This window comes from Cryptomeria japonica, chromosome 4, assembly GCF_030272615.1.
Source record: "Cryptomeria japonica chromosome 4, Sugi_1.0, whole genome shotgun sequence".
NCBI classification, from domain to species: Eukaryota; Viridiplantae; Streptophyta; class Pinopsida; order Cupressales; family Cupressaceae; genus Cryptomeria; species Cryptomeria japonica.
The window spans coordinates 444,097,710-444,110,529 of record NC_081408.1 but is presented as its reverse complement, the minus strand read 5'-3'; the positions used below and the strand labels follow the sequence as shown (position 1 = coordinate 444,110,529).

The following is a 12,820-nucleotide window of genomic DNA, read 5'->3' as shown; positions in this document are numbered from 1 at the left end:
CAAGTTCTGTTGGAACAACACAAGACCATTTTGTATGCCCTTCATCCTCTCTTCCGTACTTTGCAAAAGGCCCTTTCAAACCCAAAAATACCTTGCTGCAATTTGCTACCAATTTAAGCACTAATAAAGATAAAAATATAGGGTTTAGCAAGCATTGTTTGTGCCATGTTTGCAAAATTGTTTATCATGGGAGCTATAGAAGGGTTGTACACCATTTATTGGGTGAGAGTAGACATGGGATTAGATTTTGTAATGATATGTTGTTGGAACAATGGATTGAAATGGCAAAGTTGGATGGAGAGAGGAAAAATTATGGTTACTAAGAAACATCCATCCACACAATTGCCAATTTTTTGCTGAGTCCTGAGTTTTTAAATTTTTTTGGGCTGCTGAGTTATTGTCGAGTCTGAGTTTTTCAACTATGCTTTGAATAATGCTTTCAAAGACATCGGGAAAATAGATTGGGTGAAGATAGCAACGGGTGAAGCTAGAAACATACAAATGTTTTAATGTAACCATCACACTTCACTTGCATTATTTCATTCTTATTTGAAGAAAAAAATCCTCAAACTAGTTGAGATGAGGATATGCTAGCTACTTCATTTTACTTGAGAGGATATTGGAGGTGTAGGATGCTGAATGCTCTACAATTCATGGTGGTTTGTGGAGACTCAAAAGAGTGAGTTGAATCAAAGATGGTTGAAGGCAAGAAGGTAAGACAAAGAGTGCATGATCACACTTGGCAGTCCAATAGCATGCAAGAAATTTTTATTCAATATGTTTATACTTCGTTTTTATTTTTGATTTATATTTATATTATTGTTAATGTTTTTAAAAAATTTAAATGTTGCTTGCAAAGATATTCTCTATTTGTAATGGTCACCCGTACTTTTTTTTAATATTTTTGTCAATAAGGAAAGAATAACATAAACTTGCCAACAAGGATACACTGTTGTCATAAAGTCTGATATTGAGAAACAGAGTGATACAAGTGTTGAGACAAGATTACAATGGTATTACAGAGTGTTGTACCAATATGCATTGAAGTAAATCATTTCCAAATCCAAACACGTAAAACCAATCATCCACATAGAAGTAACAATGAAATACTATAATGAACAGGTAAAGGAACCATTTGCAGGCCTGCAGATGGATTGTTAGTTTGTTGTTACAGTCCAGGCAGCAAACAACCTAGAGGTCTCCACCAAGTTATCTCCAACACTCCCAAGAGGAATTGCTAGAACTCACCTCCTCAAGACAACTACAAATCAACACACAACTCACCCAAGTGTACCAACATAAACAAGAGATGCCAATCAGATTCCTACTGGTCTGAAACTATTGGAGCAGCAGGTCTGAAGGTGCTATTGCAAGTCAAACGTGTCACCAAGATCATCCACAAATCCTTTAAACTGGCTGATACACCTTCCAAAGGTTGTCACATGGTAGTAATCAACTCCAGCCTTGCCTGTAATACAACTAGATGAACTAGCAGTGCTGGTAACCTTTTGGAAGAAGGGCTTCACTCCCCAATCACTCAAAATAAAGACCAAACTGATATTATTACATCAACAACTCTCAAGCATTTCAAAAACACTATAGGAAAGGATGTTGAAACCTGAATTCACACACCTATTTTCATTAGCATGGTACAACCCTCTTTTTCTTTAATCTATTAACTTCAACACATATACCCAACACAATAATCATCAATGGAAAACAATCTGGAGTAGGAAGACGAAATTTTGATCCTCGTAGATTGCCTTGTAAACTAAACAACAAACCTTCAAACCTTATACGATCAACAAATGGTAAGGACTCCAAAACACAGATAAATCTGTCTTTTGCCACCTGTATGGTCTGCAGCATAGAAAAGGGTGGAAGTGTGTACCGTGGAACAATAGACAATAACAATTTTGGAAACTCCTTATACCTACAAGAATGGCACAGCTAGGGCAAAAATAAAGTGGTATGGCTAGCAAATGGTTTCCTATAGTCGCCCTCCAAGGAACTTCAAAATATCTATCTAAAATCTCAACAAATGTCCACAAGATGTTTACCGTTCAAAACCCAAAATCTCTACAGCTAGAAACATCAAACTCCATTGAAGCTTCAATGTGATTTTGGAAGTGAAACCACCATAAACCAGCTAGGGAGGATCTTTCACCACAGAAATTAGCAAACTCAAGAGGGTTTCATCCTCAAGGGTTTTTGAGAAGAACATAAGTTCTCTCCAAAATGTAGAAACAAAATCAAATTCTTCAACAACCAAAACAATGAGCCCTCAACCTCTTTTTATAATTTTTTGAAGCAATAAATTTTTTTTTCCTTATTTGCTCCAAAACCCCTTTTATAAAATAAATAATTAACTTTATGAAGCACTTTTCACCTTTTTGAGGAATAATAATGTTTTCTCATGAATAAAGTCACTTTTCCAAGGCATACATTCGAAATAACTTCTTAACACCTTTAAAATGAGCTATTACAGTTGTCCCTTTTAATATTTTCAACATTGAGAGTTTAAAATGAGCGAAATATTAATTAAATAACTCAATAATATATCCAAGTTGCAAAAAGCACCCAAACGATATACTTTTGCAATTTTAATCATACCAAAGTGATATTGAAGACTAGGGATGATGATCGAAGGCAATCATGCAACTTTTTAAAAATAGCCTGCTCTTCCAAGAAGTTTGGAGAGCATCCAAAAGGTCAAAAAATGGATTTTGGAAGCATCAAAGGGCTCCATCTAACCAACTAAACCCAAACCCAAGAACATTTTCTCTGCAATACTAATCAATTGCTTCTCCAAGATCGTTGGATTTCTCCCTAACTAACCAATTAGCCTCTAAAGGATTTGGAAATTGGCTAAATGTGCATGAGTTGGCTAAGTGCCAAAAGGGAACATTACATTATCATATCACATGTTGTGGGGTAATCAGGTAAGTGAATTTAGGCTCTCCTAACTTTAGAGAGATATATGAGACTTTTGATAGCATGTATGGTCAAATGAGGCAAGCAATTAGTGACAAGGATCTTGGATTATCATTCTATGACAAGAATATTAGGCCTATCTCACAAAGAGGTGGAACATGAAGACCACCCTTCTTCATATGGTTGCCTATGTTCTTATCCCAAGTGGTATGCACCTAGACCTAGTCGAGTTCTTCCTTTTGAGGATGATGATTTAGTAGAGGGTTTTATGAAGGCCCTTTGTAAGATGTATAACATCGAGGATGCAACCATACTTCTCGAGTAGTGGCTTCATTTTTCTATCTTCAGGGTACTACATTCAATAGACTAGGATGAATAGGGCCACTATTGCACAAAAAAACACTTTTGGATGGTGGAAGTTTCATGGGAAGGGCACATTGAAGTTGAAGCATCTTGCCATTTGTCTACTCTCATAGATTGTCAGTTCCTTTAATAAGGAGAAAAATTGGTCCACATAGGATTTCATCCACTTGATGAAGAGGAACAACCTTACCTCTAGACAAGCAAAAAAGCTAGTTGCAGTTCATTATGCCTTGAAATTTCAGGATTTGAAAAATACTGAGTATTGACAAACTCTCATAACATGTGAGGTAGATTGACAAGGAGGCATAGCTGGGATTGGTTGGGCTTCCATTTGATTGTTCACAACTTCCGTGAGAGAATGACATAGACATTTTTTTGGATATTTATAACTTAGACGAAGCATGGTTGTTCTTAATAGTCACTAGTAGAGTTATTCTTTTTATGCTATTGTTTATCAAAAATTTTGAAGCTTGAGACTACATTGAAATCAAAAATTCAAATTATTGTTGTTTTTAATTAAGGGTAAAGTAAGTTTTGAAGGGACCCAAAACCCTATTTACAAGAAGTTACTGTAAAGATACTCACAGCCAACCAGCAGCCCACATCCAACAAAAAAGCAGACACACCAGCAGCAAATTGTTGCTGTTAGTGTTAATTATTATGTAATTTATATCATTAGCCTATGAATATGAATCATGATAAATTTGTTGTTATACTACTATTGTTGTTGTTACAGCTATCACAACTAATTTCATTCATTATTGTTATTATACTTCTATCATGATGTATTTATTGTTGCTGTTATAATGCTCTTATGTTATACTGATGTTGTTATAATGCTGTCAATTAACTTGTAGAAATATGATCTCTCTCTCTCTCTCTAGGTATAGGCCTGTTTAACAATAATTAATCTATTTCAATACATTTATGACTTAACTAAATTAATTAGGAGACAATTCTTTTCTTAGTTCTTTCTTAACATAAATCAAATCTGTGATGTTCCCTATTAGTCGCTTGTAATGTCCCCACTTTGAAATAGAATTTAATAGTAAATAATAATAATAAAATTAAAATTCAAAAGAATAAAAATAAAATTAAAATGTAAATGTAAATGAATATAATTAAATATAATTAAATTTAATTAAGCTAATGAATGGTCAAAAGACATGGAATGAAAAGTTGTGACTCCCTCAAACATGAGATATAAAAGGGAGAAGAGAACCTCATTTGGGAGGCGGATGATATGGGAATCAGAAGTGCAGATCTGATTGTGAAAGGTTGTGTCCCTTTCAAAGGACAGAAATAATGAAGAGTTGCACTCTTTCAAAGGGTGCTAATGGTGAAAGGGTATGTCTCTTGCCAAAGGGCACACATGATGAAGAGGTGTAACCTCTTCCTCACAATGAGCGATATAAAGGAAAGGAATCAAAAGCCTCCAATGAGATGACCGTTGATTAGATCAGTTCAGAACTGATATAGAAAAGAAGAAAGGGCTATCTTCAGGAAAATATATCAGGTACAACAAACAACAAAAAGATTGAATCTGTTCACCACAGACAGGTAAGGGAAGCATTTCCCTAATTTAATAGAAGGCACAACACACTTTCAGTATCTACATTATTTATATTAGTAACAGTAATAATAATATCACGAATGCTGATAATATTATGTGTGTGTTTATAATGAAATATTGTTGTTCTGAAAAGTTTATGTCTACTGAGCAAATATGTTTGATTGCTTACTGTTTGTGAAGATATATTGTGTAATTCTACTTAAGATGAATGCTGTTCAGTAAAGAGTTTTTAGGAACTGTCTTATATCCATCTTGGTGAGAGTATGGAGAGGGTTTCCAGTGGTAAGGAGGGGCTTTCATGTGGTCATAGGACCCATGAGGTCAAGGAGCCAGTTACTTTCTCCATACCAGTCTTGCTAAGTTGGAAAGAATCTGAATATTTAAAGGTATAAAGACTGGAAGGATAGCAACAGGGCCGCCAATTCTAACAAGGGGGTTAGAAGCAACCATCCCTTGGTCTTGGTAGACAATGGACCCAAGCTGTCCCTCCAGGCCTCTTATGCTTTCTCTTTGACTGTATATTAAATAGAATAGTGTGTGGTGATCAGAAGTAAATATGTTTGTAGGTGTGTATGCTTCCTTGTGGTTGCAGGGTCTCTCCAATCAAGTAACCTACCCTTCTGGAATAAGGTAAGTTTTGAGTCATACTTTGAATGTTATGAATTGAATGTTAAGTGATCAATCGAATGATATAGTAATTTTTGGTTCAAAAATTCACTATAATAAGTTTAATCAGAGTTTGTCTCCTAAATTGAATAAGTTGTTTTTAAATTACAAGTGTATTGAGTAGACAAATATTGTTAAACAAGCTCACTACTAGTAGGGGGCATTACATAGCTGTCATAGTTCAAATAATTTATCAATCATTGATGAATTAATTTTCGATTTATCATACTAGATAATTAATTATATCATCCCTAATCCACAATTCTTAATGCAATGTTCAACCTTTGTTACCATCCAGTCCTAAGGAAGAAGGAGATGATCATGTTGCCAAAGCACTTAGATACTGACACACAATAGGCTCCCTCAAAGTTTACGGATCCAAGCCCTTACCCTATCTTGGGACCATGCCCTCAAAGTTTACGGGATGCTGATCCTTACCCTATCTTGGGAATCATCCTATTGATTGGATTTAGACTGCCCCTCTTTGGAAACAATTCAGTCCCTTCTTCTTAGATACTAACAGTAGTAACAAGAATTAGACTATAAGTATACTAACTTCTCATGTATTATGAATATATTTGAAATATAAGTATGACTGTCATACATATTGCAGTCCATATTAATATTACTATTAAATTCTGCATAAGAACATTATCAGGCTTCATATATTAAGCATACAAATTAAGCACATCCCCATGCATACCACCAAGAACAAGGATGTCACTGCCTGTAACTTAATAACAGTTATGATACGATCTGATCGATGGTGATGTTACTGGAGGCTTTTGATTCCTTTCATTTATATCTCTCAATGTGAGGGAGAGGTCACACCTCTTCATCATGTATGCCCTTTGGCAAGAGACACACCCTTTCACCATTAGCACCCTTTGAAAGAGTGCAACTCTTCATTATCTCTGCCCTTTGAAAGGGACACAACCTTTCACAATCAGATCTACACTACTGATTCTCCAAGTATCCCCCTTCAAATGATGTTCTCTTCTCCCATTTATATCTCATGTTTGAGGGAGTCACAACTTTTCATTCCAGGTCTTTTGAGCTTTCATTAACTTATTTAGATATTATTTATATTCTTTTATATTTTTATTTTTATTTTATTTTTATTCTTTTGAATTTTATTTTTATTATTATTATTTATTATTAAATTATATTTCAAAGTAGGGACATTACAATGATCTTCCACCACCCTTGCGATATCTTCCTCTGTCTCTTTGATAATTAAATCAACTATTACAGTAATTTTTATCGTTTTCTTTTCCTTTTGCATCATCATTGTAAGTTCCTCTACAACGTCCTTGATTTTTGTAAAATTTACCAATTCTTTCTTGTTCAGCATATCAAAATCTGCAATTCAACTTATCTTCATCTTTCATGACAAATTGATAAGCTTCATCAATTAACTGAATAGTTGACATGTTTAGTTCTTATTGAATAAATCGTCTTAAACCATTGATTTATCTAGCTACCTTTTTCAGATTATCTTCATGATGATATGCACTTATTGTCAATCTATAATTATCTTAGCATAATCTTTCCCACTTAATTTTTTTGTCTTAGGTTACGCAATTTTTTGAACAAATTCAATTAATAATTTGCAGGAATGAATTTAGACTATAGCGTATTTGCCATTGTATCTCATTTTTCAATTCAAGCTTACCTTTTGTATTTCTTTCCAACCAAGTTTCCTTATACTCAAAATATTCTCTGGATTAGTAATCAAATCAACCAATTCTTTAGGATTCAAACTACAAGAATAAGTGGGGAAATCAACTCTACTTTTCTTACCAATTTTGGAAATAGCCTTTAACATTCTTTCATCTCTATTTTCTTCACCCATTATGATATCTTCAAGTGGTCTGTTATCTTTTTCATCGTCACTTTCATTGATTCTAAGGTTAACAATACCTCTTCTCCTATACTCTTCTACCATATTCAACCTGATCTAGAAATTTTCATCATATTAAGCATTTTCTCAATTCTTTCCACAACCTGCAGCGCACGTCAGCCCTATCCATTCTTTTATGATAGATCTTCAGATATAGAGTAAACTACTTCTATCTCAGTGATCTATCTACAACCAATTCAAGTCATGAGAATCTTCTACCCAACACTTACTGCTGGAAGATTTCTATCTACAACCAATTCAAGTCATGAGAATCTTCTACCCAACACTTACTGCTGGAAGATTTTCCTTTTAACCATTAGCCTTTTTCACAAACTTGTAGGATTCTAAAACTTTTCTTAAATACCAATGGACATATTCTAGGTTTGATGGTCCAATAAAAAGGCTCTCAAAATTTGTAGCAAAATAAAACACTCAAAAGTCAAATACCGAGTGTAATAACAAAAATTCAGAGAACTAAAATTTTATTGATTCAAATCAGAATAGCTTCATAGGCTTGATACATGCTAGGCATAAGCTGTCTGATTACAAAATGGATCCTAAAGGTCTGAAAACTATTGCTCACAGATCACTTCTTCCACTACTATTTTCACTCCTATCGCTACTACTTACTACTATCAAATCATTTTGGGTTGCTCTATATGTAAACGATGTAGAATTGATGTGCTTCAGCTAGAAAATATAGTACACCATCATGGGTGGATGTGATGAAAATCAAAGTCCCCAAAATTTAAATAGTTTGATCTTTAGCTAGCCTTGAAAGTTAGCGCAGCACCTTGTGTAGCGTGTAGGTTCACTGGTAATGTGTTGAATTGCCATCCATGATGCACTTCAAGCTGAGAGTCCCCAGATACAGTGTTGTTCCATACATGACCCTCATATAACCCATAGTGAAATAGTTAATATTAAGGATTGATGCAAGTTTCAAATACTTGGTTTATAATTCAAACAAGTTACCATTATAAAATAAGAAAGACAGCATTAATCCAGTTAAGCTCCTTGAGATAAGAAACACAAAAGTAGTGATCAAGATTCCATGAAAATGGACTGGGACATGTAGGATGCTTGGTAAAGTTTATGTTCCAAACAGCAATCCCAAATTTTCAAAGTCAGCTACTGCATAACTTGTTGAATTTTTGTGATGCTTTGTTTTTTACAAATATAAAGCTTTGAATTGACAAACGTTAATGCAGTATGGTGTGGTGCAGAACAGAAAAATTGATACACACCACTTAGAACATCAACAAAGCTAGAAAAGTATTTATAAAACAAACAAATATCAAAAAAATATATTTTTGATTGATACAAAATGCTTTTACAACCTAGATGCTCGTGCATCAAATGTCCCATGGTGCAACCTATATTGATGATGACTGCATAGGGTGCTTTGAAAAGCACATTAAAAATTAATTGGTTTTAAGCTAATGAAAAAGATTAGATAATAGTAAAAAGGCCTCAGCAAAAATGGATAAAGGTATTAACGAAGCAATAGAAATATGCATGGAGCCAAAGCATGAAGGCCTTGGATATATTGAAAAGTTAGGTCAACATATCAAACAAAACTTGGAGAATTTGTTTTAAAACTTGGCATTCTTAGAGACGATCTTCTAAACAAGTAGGTACACTTCAGTAGGACTTCGAGAGGTCCTTCAAATCAGCTAGAAGTTATCTCATATCATATCATACCTATTTGTTGTTTCTCCATGCTAATCAGTTTCATCAAATAATACTTATTTTGGCATCGGTTATTTCATCATATAATACTTGGTTTGGCATCTATTATTTTTTAACAGCAAATGCCTTTTCTGAATGTTTTTTATTTATTTTGTGCTTACAGATAAGTGGAGCCGCCCTATTAAACCTTTCTCTGTTGACATCAGATATGTGGGCAGTTTTAATTCGCATTTTTGCATATAATCAAAAGGTGGGATTGTTAACCTCTAATGGTAATATTTAATGCACAAGATGCATATGGTAGATGAGGATCTCATAATGAACTGTATGGCAGAGATATTCATTTAAGTGAGAATGTTTAAACAGGTTGATTGGATGTACTTTTTAGCGTTTGGAGTTGTTGCAGTTGGCCTCTTGATTTATACTTCACGGTAATGTTTTTCTGTTGCGATTCATTAAATTTCTATTGTATAATGCAGCTCATGTCATTTTCTTAACTTGAAACTAGTGGTATATAGCAGTGGTGAAGAAGATACTGTCCATGAGCAACCAAAAGAAGATGTAATCCAGGATAATATTGGTTACAAGCCTGTAAACGAGGATCCCAATTTAGGAGAGAAGGCAGAAGAAGAGCTCATAGGACTTGGGGCACCAAAAGAAAGAAATGGTAATGACCATTTAATTACTATTAATAATTTTCAACACGAGGCCACTTCCACTGCAAAAATGGCACAGTTCATAGAAGCGAGGCCTGAAGAAGGCAAGTGATTGAAGTAACTGTGTTTTTGCATCTGTAGCACTTCACAGGAATTGGTGTTATACAAAGATCTATTCATGCTGACGGGCTGCTGTATTCTTCAATACAATTACAAAACCAGAGGTTACTATTTCCTTGAAGATGACCTCTATCAAAGGTTTTCTGTTTTGAAGAAGAAAAGATCAGTTGCAAAGGGAGAAGAGAACTCGGAATAGCACTACTGCACACAGGAAGCGAGACTCTATGTATACCTATAATTCATAGATTACACAATATCAATGATCAGCCATTTTATAGGATTAGTTCATGAATCAGTCATTTTATAGGATTAGTTCTTGGAAATCGTCATATTGGAATTAAAGTTACCTTTGCCTCGAGAGCGACAAAGTAGCTTCCTTGAGATCGGTGTGGTTAAGAGTTATTGTGGTGATATCACATGAGCTTATCTTTTGTTCACAACTATATATATTTTTACACATGTAACCATTTTTTTTAATTTTCAGCCAGGGAATCTTCAATGATATTGAGATGTTCCAGTGATTATAAGTATGGAGTTATTTACCTTCTCATATGTTTCAATCATGATTATTTTAGCCTTAGTGACAGGGTCCTTGATCTGGGCGTGTTAGAAACATAGTAATGTTTTGATTATGCAGAAAAGCTGTATATGAAAGATGAATTTAGCTTGAAATTTCGTTGTAAATTTCAACAGACAGAATTTGTCTCACTTAGTTATGGTTTTTTGCCATTTTGGTGTTCAAATGTTATATTTCAGTAGCTATCCTTGGTAGTATGTGTGTGTGAGCTTCTAAACTAGCAAAACTCAGGATATAGAGTACCATGGTAGCTTTTTCTGCAGGTCAGAACTCTAATTCCGTGAACTCTAGGCAATAAACGGTCTTGCGTGGGCATATTATAGATTGTTTCATCAGGTGACCCATGGAAAGAGGATTGGAGTAGCAACGCATAAAAGAATTGGCATCATAAATCAAAGCGTCCTGAGAGCGAGGCTCCACTGATATGCAACGGTATTTGGTACGAGTTTGAATCTTTTAAAATATGACTGCAGTATGGTGTGGGTAAGCTTGTTGACCAGAAGTATAGGTAAAAATATTGTTATATATTTCCACTTTTGAATTTATTAAATTTCCAGAATTTTAAAATGTTTATAGGTACAAATGAATATAAAATAAAAATATAAAAAATAATAATAATAATTAATATCAATTATAATATAATAATGATTTAATATCAATTATAATATAATAATATAATATTATTAAGGTAGAATGATGGACAAATAAAGTAACGGCTTTCAGTACTTTTAACTTAATTTTTTTAAATATAGATATGTTAGTTAATTTATAATAATCATTTGTTCATAAAAGAAACTTCAATACAAATTTTAAAATAAGAAATGTGAAGCCATCCAATATAGATAGACAAGCTGAAAAGCAAAATCATTATTTAAACAAACAATTCAATATGAATTTAAAGAAATGTGAACGCATTTAATTTAATTGAACAAGCTATGAAAGGAAAACTCTGATTTCAAATATTATTTTCTAGAAAGAATGTGAAGCCATCATGTTTAGATGATGTTGAAAAATAAAATTATCATTTCAAATGAAACCATCATGTTTAGATGGTACCTAGACAAGAAAATTCTCGTTTCCAATATACATTTGAAGAAAGAAATGTGAATACATCATATTCAGATGAACTTGAAAAGCTTTCCAATCATGAGATTGGATGATGTGTTTGAAACATAAAATTATCATGCTTTTATTAAGCACTTAAAGAATTGCTACTTTTTGAGCCCTAGCAAGAGAATTATCATGTGAAGGAATTGTATCCGTGAACAGGTCATTTTAATCAATGGATGCTTCTACGTGAATAATCTCTTAAAGAACTTTTGGATGGGATGATCTTTTTATTAATTCTACAAGCTAAAATTTCAATTAAGTAAATTAAAATTAGTCTTGATTAAAAAAATAGGTTCTAGACAATTAACAAATTAATATTCAATTTTTTTATAGAAGTAAAACTTGACATATACACATGAATATAAATTTCTCATAATTACTTCACATTAGCTATTTAACACACATTTCATTTAGTGGAATCATTTAGATGAATCCATACAAATAGTTCAAACCTAATCTTGAGTGTATGGTTTTAGAATTCACTTTAATAAAACGTTTTTTTATTTTTTTGAAGTGTAGAAAATTTGAACTTAGCACCATCTAAGTGCTCATAACATGGACTTTGTCATCAAACCGAGTGCATTTGGGATGAATACACATGAATAAAAAATTACATTATTTACATCACATTAGCTATTAACTACACATACAAAGACTAAATATTTTTGACAATAAAAATATACTATAAAATTTTCAATGCATGGAAGCATAACTTTACAATACACATGGTACAATACAAACATCTAATTAAAAGAAATAAAATGTATCTAAATCATCTTCTAGTTTATAGTAAATAATTTAGATACAAAAGACCCTATTTTAGTTTTTGCAATCTCATTGTTTACTTTTCACATAAGAAATTAAGTAGTTTGGTTGTGAAAGTCGAAAACTCTTCCATGTTACATTTCATAAGCCCTGGACAATAAATAGACTAGCATACATTGTTTCTTATTGTTACTCTATTATAGATAGCTCCAATTTCATGTGTTTCACCTCTTTTATCATAATTTGATATTGTAAAAAGGATATCCTTGTGCCAAGAACTATGGAAGTTCACCATATATTTTCATCACTAAAATATTGTTAAAAGTCATAATGAAGTTTTCCAAAATTTTGTATCCTCCTTAGTGTGACCACCCTCCAAAAATTTCTTCCAATAATTGCTTTGATTTCTTTTTGAGTCAAAAAAATGGTAATGTTAAAGAGTCTACTCAATTGTGCAAACA

At 33.1% G+C, this 12,820-nt stretch overlaps 1 protein-coding gene across 3 annotated transcripts in view; it reads left to right on the top strand.

Moving 5' to 3' along the window:
- LOC131033733 (uncharacterized) overlaps positions 1-10,455 on the top strand; it is a 210,990-nt gene extending 200,535 nt beyond the window's left edge. For 2 of the 3 annotated variants that reach the window (XM_057965004.2, XM_057965006.2), the window contains 3 exons: positions 9,295-9,381; positions 9,498-9,562; positions 9,653-10,455. In XM_057965004.2, the coding sequence (XP_057820987.1) occupies positions 9,295-9,381; positions 9,498-9,562; positions 9,653-9,899 (399 nt within the window). In that variant the 3' untranslated portion in view covers positions 9,900-10,455. The remainder of the gene's footprint in view (positions 1-9,294; positions 9,382-9,497; positions 9,563-9,652) is intronic. The other variant, XM_057965005.2, reaches the window with a different exon arrangement.
- Positions 10,456-12,820: the final 2,365 nt, after the last annotated feature.